Genomic DNA, 20319 nt, shown 5'->3' on the forward strand with positions numbered 1-20319 from the left:
TTAGATTAAATGCAACACTCGCTAGCAGCTCCCAAACTCGCTGTGCAGTCAGAAACTTATTGAGGTTCAAACCACTTGCTCTATTGTTTGAGGCCATAACCAATGAGGCCCAATATAGGCAGTAAAAATATTATATCTTGTTTCAGAGGGGCAGGAGAAATAACGGAGAAGGGGTAGGTTTGTATGTATGGCAACAAAAGTTTAATAAAAAATAAAATAAAAGAAAATGCACAGGTTTTTCAAAATGCACCTCTCATGGCCCATAGCTTTTTCAAGCTCCCTGGTGTCTTTTAGGAGGATTGGCTCTCTGAACCGAAGGCAAGGACAGAACTCAGAGAAATCTACTTGCACCTCCTGTTGGCTGCCCGTGGCAGGAGTCTCAAAAGGAGTCATTTCGAGTCTCTGCGATGCTTGAAATCTGAAGCTTTTCTCTTTCTTGGCCTGCTCCCTGCTATATTTACATGCGCATCAATCCTGACCTCTCTGCACACACCCCCTCAGATAATCAGAATCAAAGAGTCAATTCTATGACAATGCTCGATTTCTCCCTTTATTCATCCCGCAAACTGCTATGGGGCATCAACATAGCACGAGTAGTGCACAGCGAAAGGCAAGAAATATTTATTTTTATGACTAAAAGCACACATTTAAACATGCCTGTGGGGTTGGTTGGGGGGGGGGGGGATAATTGGCGCATGCGCAGTAACAAGCAGTGAGGGAAAGGAAGAGGGAAGACCTTATTCAAGAAAGGAAAAACAGGCTGAAGCTTTGATATATGGATAAAAATGTACATAGCAATAGCAATTTAACTTTCTCTGTGAGAACTGCAAAGGGGAGTATAGTGTGTTAAATTTGACTTTCATTTTCCTTTAAGCATCATTTTAAAGCCAGTATAAGAACGCAGACAGACGTGCCTATTAGTCACCGGGAGTGTGGCGACTAGCAGCGGCAAGAAGCACCATATGGAAACATTCAAGTTGCCGCAATGGAAGATGTGGTACGGGACAAACCGCTATTGTTCTGACTGTGACGATTAGTTGCCGTGATTGGATTTTTCAAAATTGCACTGATGCATCACCCCCATATGTCTTTGCCCTAAAGAATACGTTGTAGTGAAGAATGAGAGGGCTAAATCTTATGGGTTGAGCTTTCCAAAGATTGTAGGCGATAGGCAAGTTAATTAAGTATGCTACAGATCCAATTATGTAAGGAAAAAGGAAAAGCTTTGAGCCCTGATTTTAACAGAAATTAGGTATATTAAATACCCATATACTGACTATAAAATTTGTATGCCATACTATTGCTTTAAAGAAAACTTACACATTTGCTGCATGACAGTATTATGCCACAGACTACCGAGACCCCAACCAGAAATTATGCTTTACTGGTACAGGTATGGGATCCCTTATCCGGAAACCCATTATCCAGAAAGCTCCGAATTACGGAAAGCCCGTCTCCCATAGACCCCATTTAATCAAATAATTCAGAATTTTAAAACTAAATTTCCTTTTTCTTTGTAATAAAACAGAACCTTGTAATTGATCCCAACTAACATATAAATCATCCTTATTGGCTTTAATTAATGTTTTATTAATTTTTTAGTGGACTTAAGGTATGGAGATCCAAATTACGGAAAGACCCCTTATCCGGAATACCCTTGGTCCCGAGCATTCTGGATAATGGGCCCTATACCTTTATTAGTTATTTATAACAAGTAGAAATGTACTAGAATGTGCTAAGTTCACATAAGGGTTCTTACAATCAAGCTTTTTTAAATCTGTTATCAAACACACTGTGAGCATGAAAAAAAGTCACATTCTCCTTTAAACAGAGTATATAAGTCCAAATGTAAAAAGCATACTGCCCAATAGTCCTCCTATTGTTTAGTAAAAACGCCACACTTTTGGCTCACCTAATCAAATATTTACTCAGTCACACTTACTTCACATTTTCTAGAACAGGCAGCCATCTCTAAAAAGGTATTCTCCCTTCCTTTCCCTCCTTGCGTCATACTGCACATGTGTTTCATTCCCTCCCCCCCTCCCCTCTGCCAGATCCGCTTCTGATTGGCTGGTGGGCATGTGTAGCTCAGAACAGGAGACAGGATCAAGTTACACACATGCTCAGAAAATAGGAAGGCTGCCGCTGGCAGCCTACAGGAAGGACAGAGAGATTTCAGTGAAGTCACTGTAGTCTTCACACTGCTGTAGGCTGCCAGCACCATATCTCACAGAAGCAAGCAGATATCCGGGAATTTAGATATGCAGTAAGTACTTAAAAAGAATGCCTTTAGACTTACTTTTAATTTATTTTAACCTTTCATTGTCCTTTTAATATAAATTAAAAGTCTAAAGGCATTCTTTTTAAGTACTTACTGCATATCTAAATTCCCAGATCCCTGCTTGCTTCTCTGAGATATGGTGCTGGCAGCATACAGCAGTGTGAAGACTACAGTGACATCACAGAAATCTCTCTGAGCTACACATGCCGTTCAAAATATTTCAGCCCGCACAGCAAGTATTCAAAGTGCAACGAAGGGGTACACCCCCGAAGCGTTGCATTTTGAATAAACACGCAAGGGCTAAGCCCTGCTTGCATCTTACTTGCTGTGCTGGCTGAAAAATTTTGACCGGACTGTGTGGAGAGTGCCGACTCTCTAGGCTGTGCACCAAGTAGTAATTCTCTGGAGGAGGTAAGGGTGTGCTGGTGTAAATATTTTTCCTGAGCTACACATGCCCACCAGCCAATCAGAAGCGGATCTGGCAGAGGGGAGGGGGGGGGAGGGAATGAAACACATGTGCAGTATGAAGCAAGGAGGGAAAGGAAGGGAGAATACCTTTTTAGAGATGGCTGCCTGTTCTAGAAAATGTGAAGTAAGTGTGACTGAGTAAATATTTGATTAGGTGAGCCAAAAGTGTGGCGTTTTTACTAAATAGGAAGACTATTGGGCAGTATGCTTTTTACATTTTGACTTGCATTCTCTTTTAAGTGCATTTTTGTTAGAATAAAAGGTTGCGTTTGGAACTGTTTCTATTCATGTAGTACCTAAAAAAATGTAACAAAATATGAGTGCAATGAACTGCAACTGGGAACGCAAATGAGTATGGCCAGCCAGAATGTAATGGAATCAATTAGCTGATGTGTTTAGGTGTAGTCAAACCTGCATCTCAAATAAAAAAAAAAAATACAGCGAGCAAGAGCCGTAATGAGTTTTAGGACGTCTCTGTACCGATACTTATCTTAAACAAATTGTTTGTGGCCTGAATTTCTTAAATAGATGTACGCTTGATTTTGTCTGTAAAACTACTTTGATTTTGACTGGAGATTTCACTAACTAAAAAAAACATTGATTTTAATGGTTCTATTGGATTTTAGCTAGTTACTGCATTTCACTGTTCTTTGTTACATGTTTTTGCTTTATATTGATTTGGGTGCCTATGCATGTCACATAGATTTACTAAACTATGCATATTGGGCATCAAACTGTTCAGTAGACCCTTGATATTCATATATAGAATGATTTATGTTGATACATTATGAAATATGGGATAACAGTGTAAAAAGCAAGCTTTGTGAAGATTTTTAGAATCTTTTTAGAAAGATTTTTTTTTTAGGCTTCTTGTTTTTACATATGAATCAAATAAAATTTATACTTTTTTAATGTAAACTTCTTTTTTGGCTGCCTTTTTCCACATTTTGGGAAAAAAATTTTTTTGATTTTCCCAAGATTTTTAGAAGTTTTGTAAAATCTGCTACATTTAGCATAGGTTTGTAGTTTGGTAGTTTGCAGTAGAAAGATGTATTTACCAATTTTTGTCAGAATGTGTACTTTCAGAAAATATATGGTTTTATAGGGCCTCTGTACTGTTAGGGGGTCTTATAGCACATACCGGGTGCTTATCTTGCAGCAGCCAGAGCGTCAGATGTGAAACTTCATATGCACTATTTTATTGCTGTCCAACTGGCGGCCCATGGGCCGCAGGCAGCCCGCGACCCCCCTCTGTGTGGCCCCCCCCCCACCTGTCTGGCTGCTTTGATGGCTTACCTTTGTGTAAGATTTAAATGGTATCAGTACTGGCCCCCTGCATGGTTAACATCTCAGATTTAGGCTGTAAACCCCCTTGTTTATAAATGTAATCCACTGTGTTGTTCACACCTTTTAATCCCTGCATTATTCACCCCCTGCAGTGTTCACACCTCAGGCTCAGGCTGTAATCACCCACATTGTTCTCCTGTTCACACCTCAGACCCACAAATAAAAAAAGAACATATGCTGTGGTGGTACTGCAATTAAAAAGTTTAATATATAGTTATTGTGCAGACTGTAGGAGCAGTGCCAGCATTGCGTCACTGTAGGCTGCCTGTGTGTGCCATACTCTGCCTGCCCTATGCTGCCTGTATGTGCCATACACACAGGCAGGGTAGGGAAGGCAGAGTATGGCACACACAGGCAGGGTAGGGAAGGCAGAGTATGGCACACACAGGCAGGGTAGGGAAGGCAGAGTATGGCACACACAGGCAGGGTAGGGAAGGTTTTTGCTGTACTACCACCATTAATATGGCTATGGTCATGCGATAACATGGGTGTGGTTTTAAAAAGGGGAGTGGTCAAAACTAGCTTCCATTATCGTCCCTCCACCACGGAGGCCGGAAAAATTCCGGCCCTCTGTACCACAGAAGTTGGACAGCACTGCACTATTTCCATTTGGGTGCCTCTGTACACCACATAGTTTGGTAAATCTATGCATATTAGACATTAAAAAACTGTTCAGTAGACCCCTGACTTTCATATTTAGAATATTTTATGTTGATATGTAGAGATGTAGCGGACCTTCGCAAAAAAAGTCAGCACGTTCGCGAACTTTGCGAACCCCATAGACTTTAATGGGAAGGCGAACTTTAAAACCTAGATAAGCCATTTCTGGCCAGAAAACTGATTTTAAAGTTGTTTAAAGGGTGCCACGACCTGGACAGTGGCATGCAGGAGGGGGATCAAGGGCAAAAATTTATCTGAAAAATACGTTGTTGACATAGCGTTGCGTTTTGTGCTGTAAAGGGCAGAAATCACACTACATTTCTAAACTTGTGTAATAAACTGCTTTTAAAATGTCCGGTGTCTACATGCCAATCAAGTCGTGTAAAGGTTACTAGCCGGTTCACACGCAAAGATAAAACGCCGCGTTTACTGCAACGAAAAAAAAAACGCAATAAGCTTTAATGATACCGTCAAATGAGCGAATAATAGTTTTTACTAGTGGTGTGTTTAGCAGTCACCGTGCTTGTAATTCAATGTACAGTGAAGTGAACCAAAAAACACTGATTCTGCAGTGTGGGCCCAGTTTTGGCCTACTTTATTGATCACCTGCGGTGACCATAAAAGATACGATTTTGCCGCTGTTGCAGAACCCTGAAAAATCAGGAATGTGTACATTCCTGAAAAATTTGGTTTTTTTTAACGCAGCCACTAAAGCACAGAGGCCAGAAAAAATATGTTAGATAAATGTTGAAAATCTTTGTTTTTTTGTTGTGGAAGCCACTGAAGCACATTTTGCTCTGCAAACTCTTTCCAAAAACTAATATAGAGTACCAAGCACTGATCAACCATGTTTTAACAGCGACTCGAATTGATAGCTGCACATTGGAAAACTCCAACGCTGAGATCAGCAGGACAGCTGCCCACAGCAGCTACATACAGAGCAGTAGAAAGTAGATTACTAGCCAGCAAACCTACTTAAACTGTCCCTCAAATCACTGCACAGCTTCTCTCCCTACACAAATACAGAGCAGTAGAAAGTAGATTACTAGCCAGCAAACCTATTTAAACTGTCCCTCAAATCACTGCACAGCTTCTCTCCCTACACTAGCTCTTCAAGCATACACAGGCAGAATGTAAAATGGCTGCTGGGCTTCGGTTTATATATGGAAGGGAGTGGTCCAAGGGGGGGGGTCCAGGAGGGAGAGCTGCCTGATTGGCTGCCATGTATCTGCTGGTCTGGGGTGAGAGGTCAAAATTTGGCGACAGCTAAGGCGAACCCAAATTGCGACCATCGCTGAAAGTTCGCGAACTTGCGAACACCCGATGTTCGCGCGAATTAGTTCGCCGGCGAACAGTTCGCTACATCCCTATTGATATGTTGTTATGTGGGATATAATGCAAGTTAAGACATACAAATACATACATACATATTACTATATTTAGCTTAGCATTGCTGAGCCATACAAAGACATATTTACCCATTTTATATTCAACATGAGTATTTTCTGAAAATGAGGTTTTCAGGGATCAACTTACTTATTTCCCCCATATATATCTACTACCAAAAAATACACTGTCTGGTTTATATGCCATCATATACCGTATGTATGCACTAACTTCCCTTTGGGATCTCTAAATGCCAGATACTTTGGTAATCCTATGCACAATGGACAAACTGTTCAGTGGACCCTTGGCTTTCATATTTATGATGTTTTTTCTTGGCGCCTTATGCTATGTGGGAGGGGCTTGAAAGTAGACACTTTGAGGCAATTTTAAAAGGTATTTCATCAAAACTGCCAATTTTGGGAAAGCACTGCAACTGCATTTTTGGAGTAGAAAGACATGGGTGCCCATAGTGTCTGGTCTATTGTTTTACAAATTGAAGCCTGTTGGCTACTGTGTTAAATGGAAATATCAGTATTCTAGGAAGACTAGAGACAATGGGTGGAGAGTAGGAATTAAAGTTTTGAAAGTGGGCCCATTGTCCAGGGTTTGCTGGTAGGCATACAAAGAATTATGGCAGGAGCGCATGTGGAAAATAAAGAACAAAGAACAAATAATAGTGCAATATTGTAATGCAAATCAGGGATCAGGAGGAATAACTACCGAATCCCAAAGAAAGTGTGTGAAAGGCTAATTTGCTTAATGTATCACCACGTGCTGTAATGTTAAATGCTCACCAGATAGCAATATTGAGTAGGCAAATAGAAATTTCTGATTCAACTTGTAGCCGTCTCCTCACATATAGGCACAAAATGGAAGAGAAAGCAGCAAATAGTGCAAATCATTTATTAAAAGTAACAGAATAAGATGGATCTACTTACAAAGTGTAGATAATGTACAGGCTTTCATAAAACTCGACGCGTTTCACGTACTGGCGGTACGCTTTCTCAAGAGTATTTACAGTGTGGCCTCCTTAGGGCCCTTTTATACAGTACTACAGCATGGGGTGAGTGCCCATCCCCCTCGTAGTAGATGTGGCTGGTAATGATGACATCACCGCTAGTGTGTGACGTAAGTGTAGAGCCCCTGCTGGCCACAGTTGGGAAGTGCAAGGGATCTGTCCCTCCACACATAACTCAGGAAGGGCAGACTAGAAGAGTAGAGCGTTGCCATAGCAATTTCACAATTTTTTTTTTATTTTTTTTTAAACTTTTTTAAAAACTTTTTAAAAATTATTTCAATAAAATTATTTAAATAACAATTACTTCCATAAAATCAAAATGCAGCCAAATCTAGATCCACATTAAGTCCTTCAGGATGCAGTGTATTCAGTTTGAAAATCCAATAGGTTTCACGCTGTCTAAGTCTAGTAAATCTGTTTCCCCCCCTTAATTTTGAAGAGATATGTTCAAGTCCCATAAAGAAAATCCCTTTCGGGTCACTATTATGGAACTGTCTAAAGTGTCTGGATACTCCATGGTTCATCCTCCCTGCTTTAATGTTGCGGATGTGCTCATTAACCCTAACCCCCACCGATCTTATGGTTCGCCCCACATAAAATTTATTACAGGGACAAATGAGTATGTAAACCACATATATAGTGCGACAATTAATGAAGGTCTTAGGGGGTGGAATATCCCTCACAATGTGTTTCCTAGGCATGACATAGGAACAAGATGCGCAGAGTTTCTTACCGCATTTGTAAGTGCCCTTAAGGCCAAATGCATTTTGTTTGGTGTGTGGATGATCTCGGCCCCAGACCTTAGAAGGTGCTATTATGTTACTAATGGTTCTGGATTTGCGGAAGCATACCTTAGGGGTTTGTTTACATAAATTGCCCAGTAAAGGGTCTGCCGACACAATGTTCCAGTGTCTATGGATAATCCTGCGGATGTGATGTGCAGAGTTGTTAAATTTGGTGTAAAAATTAAAATTAAAGTCATGGGGAGAGGACACATCCTTATGTTTCTTGACTAACAAGGTCTCTCTATCTTTATTAATAGCTGTTAGCTCTGCCTCGTTTAACCAGGAGGGTTTGTATCCCTTTTCCAAGAATCTCTCTTTTAGAACACCACATTCCTTAAAGAAATCACCTGGCCTTGAACAATTTCTCTTTGCTCTTAAGTATTGTCCTTTTGGGATATTTTTTATGCATTGTTTGTGATGACTGCTGGTGGCATGGAGTAACCCATTCCGATCTGTGGGTTTGCGGTATAATTTGGTTTCTATCCTATCGTTGGCGATGAACAGCGTGAGATCTAAAAAATCTACTGTAGTAGTGTCAATGTTGGCAGTAAAGGTTAGATTAAAGGTATTGGTGTTGATATGTTTAATGAATAAATCAGCAAGTTCCTTAGGGCCATCCCAGATAAAAAGCAGGTCATCAATGTAGCGTGTATAAAGGATAATGTGTTGATTAAACTTCGATGAACCCCAGATATAGCTATCCTCCCAGACAGACATGTATAAATTGGCATATGAGGGTGCAAATTTACTCCCCATTGCGGTACCTTCTTTTTGCAAGTAGAAAGTATCATTGAAAATAAAGTAATTATGTGTAAGAATGTAAGCTATACTATCCGTTAGGAAGGATTGGAGGTTTGAAGGTAGATCACTGTCTATGTCCAATTTGGATTTGATGGCCTCTATGCCTTTTATATGTGGAATGTTCGTGTAAAGGGCAGATACATCACACGTAATCCATGTGTATGTGTTCTTCCAACTAATGCTCTTTAGTTTGTTGAGCAAATCAACCGTATCCCGTAAATAAGATCTTTGTTTAATGACTACTTCCTGTAGGAAATGGTCAACGAATTCTGAGAGATTACTTGTGAGTGAGTTGATGCCGGAGATGATGGGCCTCCCTGGTGGCTCAAGAGGATTCTTGTGAATTTTAGGAAGGTGGTAATAAATGGCAATGCTAGGATGTCGTGTAAAAAGGAAGTTGTATTCTTTGTCCTGTATGGTATTGGCAGACCTAGCTGTTTTCAATAAGTTATCCAATTCCTTAGTGTATGTATTGGTAGGATCCAGTACCAGTCTTTCATAGACTGTCACATCCCCAAGGATTCTGTCCGCTTCTTTATAATAATCACTAATATTCTGAATGACTATCCCCCCTCCTTTGTCGGCTTGTTTGATAACTATGGAACCATCTTTCATAAGATTCTGTAGGGCAAGAGTTTCCTCACGTGTGAGGTTGTTTCTGGAGTTAGGAGATATGGTAAAGAGCATATCGAAATCACGTTGTACCAGTTTTTGGAACATTCTGATGTGTTCCCCCTGAGCATCCTTAGGATAAAAATTATTCTTGTTATAACATTTAAACCTCTTAACGGGATCAGGGTTTGTATCTATTTGAGGAGAATCTATAGGGGCTCTTGTAAGATTATATCTCTTTAATGTGAGTTGTCGTGTAAATTTATGTAGGTCTATATATAACTCAAATTTGTTTGGCCCCTTACTGGGGGCAAACTTGAGGCCCTTATTAAGGACTCTGGTTTCATTTATAGAAAGGATTTTGTTTGATAAGTTAAAGATGGGAGTGACACTTAGCTGCGATAATCTCTTTTTCTGCACCCTCTGTCCTGCTCGAGTTCCTCTATATGTTCTGCCCCCCCTCTTTTGCCCTCTCGGTACTGGGAATGAGTGAAAATCCCTTGTTTCCTTTCTTTGTGGTTTAGTAGTGGGGACAGTGTTTTTACCACCCGGATGGTTGGTATTGGAAAAGGTGGACGTATGGGGGTCAGTTTTACCTGTGGCTGTCGCATAACTCATTGACCTTGTGTTGGGCCGACCCACATTCTCATTTCGATGTGCACTTCTAGAAGAATCATGGTAATGATTGGAGGATAAAGAAGAGGACAGAATCCTTGGGGATGTGACAGTCTATGAAAGACTGGTACTGGATCCTACCAATACATACACTAAGGAATTGGATAACTTATTGAAAACAGCTAGGTCTGCCAATACCATACAGGACAAAGAATACAACTTCCTTTTCACACGACATCCTAGCATTGCCATTTATTACCACCTTCCTAAAATTCACAAGAATCCTCTTGAGCCACCAGGGAGGCCCATCATCTCCGGCATCAACTCACTCACAAGTAATCTCTCAGAATTCGTTGACCATTTCCTACAGGAAGTAGTCATTAAACAAAGATCTTATTTACGGGATACGGTTGATTTGCTCAACAAACTAAAGAGCATTAGTTGGAAGAACACATACACATGGATTACGTGTGATGTATCTGCCCTTTACACGAACATTCCACATATAAAAGGCATAGAGGCCATCAAATCCAAATTGGACATAGACAGTGATCTACCTTCAAACCTCCAATCCTTCCTAACGGATAGTATAGCTTACATTCTTACACATAATTACTTTATTTTCAATGATACTTTCTACTTGCAAAAAGAAGGTACCGCAATGGGGAGTAAATTTGCACCCTCATATGCCAATTTATACATGTCTGTCTGGGAGGATAGCTATATCTGGGGTTCATCGAAGTTTAATCAACACATTATCCTTTATACACGCTACATTGATGACCTGCTTTTTATCTGGGATGGCCCTAAGGAACTTGCTGATTTATTCATTAAACATATCAACACCAATACCTTTAATCTAACCTTTACTGCCAACATTGACACTACTACAGTAGATTTTTTAGATCTCACGCTGTTCATCGCCAACGATAGGATAGAAACCAAATTATACCGCAAACCCACAGATCGGAATGGGTTACTCCATGCCACCAGCAGTCATCACAAACAATGCATAAAAAATATCCCAAAAGGACAATACTTAAGAGCAAAGAGAAATTGTTCAAGGCCAGGTGATTTCTTTAAGGAATGTGGTGTTCTAAAAGAGAGATTCTTGGAAAAGGGATACAAACCCTCCTGGTTAAACGAGGCAGAGCTAACAGCTATTAATAAAGATAGAGAGACCTTGTTAGTCAAGAAACATAAGGATGTGTCCTCTCCCCATGACTTTAATTTTAATTTTTACACCAAATTTAACAACTCTGCACATCACATCCGCAGGATTATCCATAGACACTGGAACATTGTGTCGGCAGACCCTTTACTGGGCAATTTATGTAAACAAACCCCTAAGGTATGCTTCCGCAAATCCAGAACCATTAGTAACATAATAGCACCTTCTAAGGTCTGGGGCCGAGATCATCCACACACCAAACAAAATGCATTTGGCCTTAAGGGCACTTACAAATGCGGTAAGAAACTCTGCGCATCTTGTTCCTATGTCATGCCTAGGAAACACATTGTGAGGGATATTCCACCCCCTAAGACCTTCATTAATTGTCGCACTATATATGTGGTTTACATACTCATTTGTCCCTGTAATAAATTTTATGTGGGGCGAACCATAAGATCGGTGGGGGTTAGGGTTAATGAGCACATCCGCAACATTAAAGCAGGGAGGATGAACCATGGAGTATCCAGACACTTTAGACAGTTCCATAATAGTGACCCGAAAGGGATTTTCTTTATGGGACTTGAACATATCTCTTCAAAATTAAGGGGGGGGAAACAGATTTACTAGACTTAGACAGCGTGAAACCTATTGGATTTTCAAACTGAATACACTGCATCCTGAAGGACTTAATGTGGATCTAGATTTGGCTGCATTTTGATTTTATGGAAGTAATTGTTATTTAAATAATTTTATTGAAATAATTTTTAAAAAGTTTTTAAAAAAGTTTAAAAAAAAATAAAAAAAAAATTGTGAAATTGCTATGGCAACGCTCTACTCTTCTAGTCTGCCCTTCCTGAGTTATGTGTGGAGGGACAGATCCCTTGCACTTCCCAACTGTGGCCAGCAGGGGCTCTACACTTACGTCACACACTAGCGGTGATGTCATCATTACCAGCCACATCTACTACGAGGGGGATGGGCACTCACCCCATGCTGTAGTACTGTATAAAAGGGCCCTAAGGAGGCCACACTGTAAATACTCTTGAGAAAGCGTACCGCCAGTACGTGAAACGCGTCGAGTTTTATGAAAGCCTGTACATTATCTACACTTTGTAAGTAGATCCATCTTATTCTGTTACTTTTAATAAATGATTTGCACTATTTGCTGCTTTCTCTTCCATTTTGTGCCTATATGTGAGGAGACGGCTACAAGTTGAATCAGAAATTTCTATTTGCCTACTCAATATTGCTATCTGGTGAGCATTTAACATTACAGCACGTGGTGATACATTAAGCAAATTAGCCTTTCACACACTTTCTTTGGGATTCGGTAGTTATTCCTCCTGATCCCTGATTTGCATTACAATATTGCACTATTATTTGTTCTTTGTTCTTTATTTTCCACATGCGCTCCTGCCATAATTCTTTGTATGCGTTTGGGACCCAGTCAAAGGGGTGACTTGAGGAGGAGCAGCAGGAACACACAGAGTTTTCGTCACTTTCTTCACTGACTCTATATCATTAATCACAAAGCGCTGAGGACACGGTATTGTATTTACCACACTAGACCTTTTGCTGGTAGGCCCCTGACATCTCAGTCCGACACTGGTTATGGTCATATGGGCATTACATTGTTGGTCCAGTCCATATTCATAGGAGGTTATAAAAAATTCTGTGTCCTGCTTGTATAGACACAAGCTTGTTCACATTTAATTCACCACACATTCACATTTTTTTTGAGAAAGGTCCCATTGTGGACCGAAATTCTTGTTTGTTTGGTTTTTTTTTTTTAAACAAGAAATCTCAATGATGCTATACTTTTTTGTAGTATTGGAACCCTTTACCAGGCACCCAAGGCAAGGTATTTAGTGGTATGACTTGGAAATAGAGCAATTTTATTAGCTTACCATGATTTCCCCAAGTCACCATGGTAACAAAGGGATGTACGCAAGCTAAAGAAGGGAGGAACACTAAAAGGCTCCCAAATCCTGCCTCTTGAGAATGCAACACATCCAGCTTATAATGGATAATTAAGGTAGAAGCCGAAGGCCACCCCTGGCTGCCTTACAGGTATCTTCTGGTGGGGCCCTGGCTTCCACCACCCCCCAGCCATCGCTCTGGTAGAATGCGCTATAAGGACTTCTGGAACCTCCCTGCCAGCCAACTGATAAGCCAGCACAATACAAAAATCTGTTACGTTAGAAGGAGACAATCCCCTCCCTAGGACCACTAGGAGTATGTTCCATATAGTGAGAAATACTTTGGACTGAATCCAAAGTCTGCCACAGCCTCTCATGCTCGGATTTAGGATCTGGGCAAAATGGCAGCAGAACAATCTTCAGATCTAAATGAAAATTGTGAGACTACTTTTAGCAGGAATCCAAAGACTGACCTCATGAGGACTTAAAGACCACTGTGTGCAGTTCTTTGGCTGAAAGTGAACATATTCCTCCCACTCCTCATGCTGATGTAATTGCTACCAAAAATAATATGTTAAGTGTAGCATGCCAATCAGAAGCTTTTCTAAAGGCTCAAAGGGAGCTGACATCAAAGCCTTTAAGACCACTGGAAGGTCCCAAGGAAGAACCCTTACTTTAGTTTGAGGGCATTAAAGTCATTAAAGAATCTTCCAACTAGCAAATGCTCTGACCAAGATCTCTCTGTTAGGGCTGACAGTGCCGGGGACAGGAATTGGACCATCAAATTGGAATCGGGATTTTGAGGGTCAGCCTTTCTTTCTAAGGCAAAGAGACCAAAACAATTCCATACACTTTAATACTGAGCTGAAGTGGAGACTTTTCTTGACTTTGACAGAAGAGTTCATCATGACAGCCTCTATTAATAACCTCTGCCTCTCAACCAGTCTATTAAGGACAAATGACACACCTCCTTCACAAAAAGACTCGCCCTTGCACAAGAAGATCCTGCCCTCCTTTACAAAAAGACTCGCCCTTGCACAAGAAGATCCAGCCTTAGTGGAAGCCTCATGGGTTCCTCCACTGACAGTTGACACAACAGGGCTATTACTAGAGCTTTCTTCCAATCAATCTTGCATAAGCTCCATATCATGGAAAAGGGAGGAAATGCATAAGTGAAGATCTTGCTCCAATCTTGAAGCAAAGCATCTACCCCCAACAAGGACCTTGCCGGATTTCTTGAAGAGAATTTCCAACATTTTTGGTTTGAGTCTGTCGACATGAGATCTTCCACTTGGAGATTCAAGCTTTTGAGTGACTAGTTGAAACCCCATTCATTTTGGTCTAAGGTAATGCAGTCTGCCTGGGACCATTTAACACTGCTTCCCAGCCTCACTCTGAAGCATCTGTGGTGTCCGTCTCCCACTGAGATTTGTCAAGCAGAAGTCCTTGAGACAAGTTTTCTGGATTTGTCCATTAGTCCAGACTTAACTTCACTTCCTCTGGAAGTGGAAGAAAACAATATCTAATGGGCTTGAGAGCTCCCGATTTGTAAGGAAAATCTGAAGGGGCCTCATATGCCACCTTGCCCACTTCATCTGGATAGCTGAAGACATCAGCCCCAAAATTGACATACACAACCTTACAGACACTCTGGTTTGCCACACAAAGGAAGTCAGCTGCTCCACCATTCTTAAGATTTTTTCACAAGGAAGAGAGATCAGATATTCTGTTTTATGATCCAACCAAACTGCTAAAGTCTGGAAATGGTTCTTTCCCTGTTTACAAGTGCTTCTCCTTCTGTACACACTACCAACAAAATGTTGTCCAGGTAATTATAAGATGGGATTTATTCTTCCCCTACGATGGCTATAACGGCTACGAGAACCTTCAAAGATGCATCCTTTAAGTCGAGATTTATTAATCAAGACTTTGGAGGTACTGCCAGGAGTATGAAGGCCAAGGATTTCATCTTAAAACACCTAAAGAGAATGAATTGGTTCAGAGTAGTGATGGGCGAATGTTTCGCCAGGCATGGATTCGTGGCGAATCTCCGTGTTTCGCCATTGGCGGATTATTTTGCGAAACGGATGAAAAAATTTCTGGAAAGATAGAGGAACAGGCTCCACTGCCCTCGAACTTTTCAGTAGATCCAAACATTCCTGAAAGATTCCCTCTACCTGAGGATATTTTTGGGGTACTGACTTATGGAACACACTTCTGGGTTTTTTCTGAAATTCGAGATGATATCCTTCCCGTACAACATCCAAGACGCAAGAATCTCTGACACTCATGGCCCAGACTTTGTGAAAAAGTTATAGCTTTTCCCCCACTCTCAAAGTCTGGACCGGCCGAACCTCATTGTGATTTTCCTGAGGCTGAGGGGAAAGCAGAGTTCTTCATAGTTTAGACTTCCATCCAGATTGGCCCTTGAAAGGACCACTCCCTTATAGATTTCTCCCTGGCTCTCAGACGTTTATACTTTCTTTGCCGAGGCAAGAAGACACTCCTACCAGATGCCAGAAGTACATTCTTTACCATGTTAAAATGTAATAAATGTGTATGTGACAGGTTTCACACAAACATGTCAATGGAGGGGGGGTTAGTTTAAAAACCTTATAGGACATCTGAAATGCTAACATAAAATTACTCTTTAATATTTGCAAATTAACTCACTAAAATAGGAAACCCAAGACAATTCTTGTAATGTAATTGGAGGAGTGTGTTGGGCCATCGTTGGGCACAGAACTGTAGAAAGGCTGTGGAGAAAACAACCTGTGTCACATTAGCCTAACAAGAACATGTATCGTGGCACAACAATAATCAGAACACACTGTATTTTTGTTATATGGGTGTTACAGAACAAGATTAAACAAAAAGGAAAGTGGGTGTCAACATTGAAAGAGGGCAAGCATCAACACCATTACGCAAAGATAACATGTCCCCCCTCTGAGTAGGACAAAATAGTAATTTATAGAAAACCAACGTACAAAAGATAGCTGACAATTATTATACAATGACTGAACCCCTTAATTTAAATCAACAACACTCTTTGATGACTGGAATGCTTTGCCCCAGATGTTCAGTTGCAGAGGGAATAATACTAATAACTGGTAAATACTGTGCACAAGTTCCAAACCATTATCATATTTAAAGGGACACTAAACCCTGCTGCACAGTGGCTCAACCAAACTTTACTCAGCTGTTGCTGGACTACAAATCCCAGAATATTATAATGAAGGGTGAGGCATGCTGGGAGCTGTAGTCCAGCAATATCAGGGTTGTATTCTTAATGCAATATTGCACAATTTCAGGCTCTCCAGTGCCCGCGGCAGCATTGAAATGCAAAAAAATCCTCCAATGAGCATCCCAGCTGATGTGAGTAAATCTTGTTCCATGTTCTTTGTTCCTGCAATTGGAGTTGGGAGCAATAAGCACAGTTTCCCAGCACTGAACAAGTCTGTCCCTTTATCCCCATGTCTGATTCCAGTGTCATATAATAAAGGGAAATAATGATAAATTTATCTCTATATGTAAGGTACCAGCAAGATGCCCGACACAGTGCTGGGAATCAGCATTCTCATTGGTTAATTCTCTTGCATCTTTAATTAAGTTTTCAGTCAGTAGAATTCTCATTAGTGAATTGGTTTCCATGTGTAATTAAGTTTTTCATCAATTTCAATAGAGAACTAGGGGGCGCAGTGGGACAGCTTTACAGTTGGGTTTAGTGTCCCTTTAAAGAGTTATATTGAAACAAAATCTTACCTTTTAACTGATTTAAAATGTACAAAGCACTGAATGGCACTTGATGTTAAAGCATACATCCATGCCGATAGCAAAATAATCCTACTTTAATGTTTTTAGTAGCCTTGAGGTATGTGCTTCACTATTGTCGATTTATGGGAATGCCATCTCCTATAGACTCCATTCTAATCATTTAAATAAAATGTTTAAACGTGATTTCCTTTTTCTCTGTAATAATAAAACAGTACCTTGTACTTGATGGTAACTAAGATATAATTAATCCTTATTGAAAGCAAAACAATTGTATTAGGTTTATTTAATGTTTAATGTTTTTAGTAGACTTAAAGGAGAAGGAAAGGCTAAGTCACTTGGGGGTGCCAAAATGTTAGGCACCCCCAAGTGACTAAAATCTCAATGTGTATGGCCACCTTTTAAGACACGCTGTAAGTCTACTACCATAGACCATGTCAGTCTCACAAACATGATGACTTTGGAAACTGGAAAAACAACAATAGAACTGCCACACCTGAAAAAGAAACTAGGCTAATGTCACCAGACTTTGGTTTTCATACTGTCTAAAGTAAAGGAAGCAGATTTATAACAAGGTAATTTTAATGTTAACGGGTGTGCATGAAAGTCGCAAATGCTATTAATCTGCATTTTTCATCAAACAGAAAAAAAAAACCTCTTTGCCTATGACCTAAAGAGGTTGTCCATGAAGTTGAGATTCAGTGACAAAAGTTGTGGGTTCACAATTTGTGTAAACTAAAAATAAAGCATGGGAACTAGCAATTTTGCTTTGATTAATGGCTGTGACAAATAAATTAATAATAATTTACTAAGTAAATAACAGCCAAATCAAACTCAATTTTATTGTGATAGAATTTGTGGATAAAAGCACAATTTTGCCTTTGTAATTCCCTGGTAAGGCTTCATCTTGAATACGCCATATGTGCAGGAATGAGTGTAGAGACAAGCAACTAAACTAGTACAGAATTAAACTATGAGGAAATACTATGAAAGTTGCATTTGTCTTCTCTGGAGAAAAGAGTCTTGCAAAGGGACATGATTTTTATTAATAAGTACATTAGAGGACACGGTCATGATTTTTATGGTATACTTTTTATTTCTAAATTACACTGTTACATAATATATAATTTACTCTACAATTTAAAATTTTATTCTTGAACCAACATATGTATTGTTTGTTAGTTATAATATAGGTGTGTAGGCAGGTGTGTAGGCAGCCATCTCAGTGCCTGATTCTAAGCTTTCAGAAGGAGCCAGCGCTACACATTAGAACTGCTTTCAGAAAATCTTTTGCAGTCTATGTGACCTTCAATAACCCTAGACAGAGTGCAATAATACCTTTTGCTAAGTGGTTATTCACTTAGTGGAGTGGAGATGTGGAAATTTCATGTGTCAAGTGCTTTGTACTTTCAGATCTTGCACACCAAAGTATTTAACTGACTTATTGGTTGTAACAGACTGAAAGAAACTAAAGAGACTGAAAGAAAAAATCTGTAAGAGAAATAGATCACAGGTATTGCTAAACAAGCCTTAACTGACATCACTAATTACTTTTTCAATACAATGCTAAAAAGCACTGTGGTAGCAACATATAACGTTTTTAAACTTTGAGTGATTTCAATGGTTGGTTAATTAAAACATGATGTTAAGAAGATAAGAAGAGGGTAAACAATATGACAAATGCAAAGACATTTAATAAAAAAACTGTATGAAAGCAGATGCAGACTTTTTTGATACTTTGGGTGATAAAATCATATTATACCCACCACAAAACCCTTTTAAGTTAGAAACGAATATACTTACGCACTGTAACCCTTTTATGGTCCAGGTGGCTAATATTATGTTGTAGAAACGAAATTCTGTGCTTCAAGCGGGTAGTTCGGTCCCCCAAAGAGGACGCCTCAAAATGAATACTGGAAAAAATGTTCTCAGCATGTCTGCAGAGATCGGAAAGTTGACGGACGATTTGCCGCAGCGAGTATGAGCTAACATCCTCCAATGAGTTAAAGATCAAATAATTGCCTCCTCTGGGCGCTTGGGCATCTGGGTCACCCAGTCGGCACACATAAATTGGTTGCACTAGCCTGAGGTGAAATGGCATGGCACCTGTTCTCAACTGTATTACTGCAACTTAATTCTATTTCCTTTAGACGCAGTGCACTGTGGTTTCAAAGGACCATACGTCTCCATGCCGCGCAAAAGTCCCACTTGTCGCGAAACAGTCGCGATTTTCATAACAAAGCCCGAAGTCCTGTATAAGTTGTTCAAAAGTCCCGCAACGCCATTTAAACATCCAGTGGTTCAGATCCTGCAGACAAAATCTCCCAGTAGTTCGTGTCAGTCTGCGAGAAGAGACTATGACGTCTCGAAAACAGCGTATATAAACGCAGTGACGGAGCACGTAGTAGGGGCAGGCAAATAAGTGACGCACTGTTGGGTGTAATATAAACTGACAAAAACACGCGGTAATTTCTGCAAGGCACAGCAGGTCGCTGGCGTCTTAGTGCAGTCTCTTTTACCATACTCGCAGCGCATCCTTTTGCTGGGGAACAAAGGAAAAAAGCCTTTGTATTTTCCGTGGTGATTGTTCGCAATATTCACTGTCACCAGAAAACTGCGGAGGCTCTCCCAAAATATAACCAAAAGTGCAGTCATTTTCTCTGCTTAAAGCTCTGCCTGCGAACGATAAACAACACATTTTACCCGTTTTCCAACAATATCTGCCACCATCAGAGCCTACGCCTGACTGAAAAAGTAGAGCACCTTTAACCGTTTCACTGCCAGCCGTTTTGAACCAAAGTGGAACTTCTACTGCCGGACAGTTTTTGAACATTTTGCACTGTTTCACTTTAGGGGCTTTTAGTTTACCCAGGAAAACTATATATCGTTTTTTTCAGGACAACCTAAGCTTTCTAAATATTTTGTGTAATTCCAATTCTGTAACAAGATATAGGGTTCTAAATGTCTAAAAAAGGAAAAAAAAAAATTTGCCATAATATAAACACATACGCCAGAAACAAAAATTATTTTATACACAAAAATACAACTAAGGTATGGTACCTAGGGATTGGAAGAAGGCGAATGTCATTCCTATATTTAAAAAGGGAGTAAGATCTCAGCCTGGCAATTATAGGCCTGTAAGTTTGACATCCATGGTGGGCAAGTTATTTGAAAGCTTGTTAAGGGATCACATACAAAATTATGTACTGGAGAATGCCATTATGAGCAGTAATCAGCATGGCTTTATGAAGGACAGGTCATGTCAGACCAATTTAATTGCTTTTTATGATGAGGTAAGTAAGAAGCTGGACAGTGGGGATGCAGTAGATATAATTTATTTGGATTTTGCCAAAGCATTTGATACCGTTCCCCACAAACGACTGCTTTCTAAACTAAGGTCTATTGGTCTTAGTGAAGTCGTTTGCACATGGATTGAAAACTGGCTACAGGATCGGGTACAGAGGGTGGTTGTTAATGTTACATTC

At 40.1% G+C, this 20319-nt stretch overlaps 1 protein-coding gene across 7 annotated transcripts in view; it reads right to left on the minus strand.

Annotated features, from left to right (window-relative positions):
* Positions 1-19570, minus strand: part of nhsl1 (NHS like 1) — a 185396-nt gene extending 165826 nt beyond the window's left edge. For 4 of the 7 annotated variants that reach the window (XM_012962801.2, XM_012962800.2, XM_012962807.3 and 1 more), the window contains exon 1: positions 18638-19570. In XM_012962801.2, the coding sequence (XP_012818255.1) occupies positions 18638-18935 (298 nt within the window). In that variant the 5' untranslated portion in view covers positions 18936-19570. 7 annotated transcript variants of the gene reach the window in all.
* Between the last annotated feature and the right edge of the window lie 749 nt (positions 19571-20319).

This window comes from Xenopus tropicalis, chromosome 5, assembly GCF_000004195.4.
Source record: "Xenopus tropicalis strain Nigerian chromosome 5, UCB_Xtro_10.0, whole genome shotgun sequence".
In the NCBI taxonomy this organism is placed as follows: Eukaryota; Metazoa; Chordata; class Amphibia; order Anura; family Pipidae; genus Xenopus; species Xenopus tropicalis.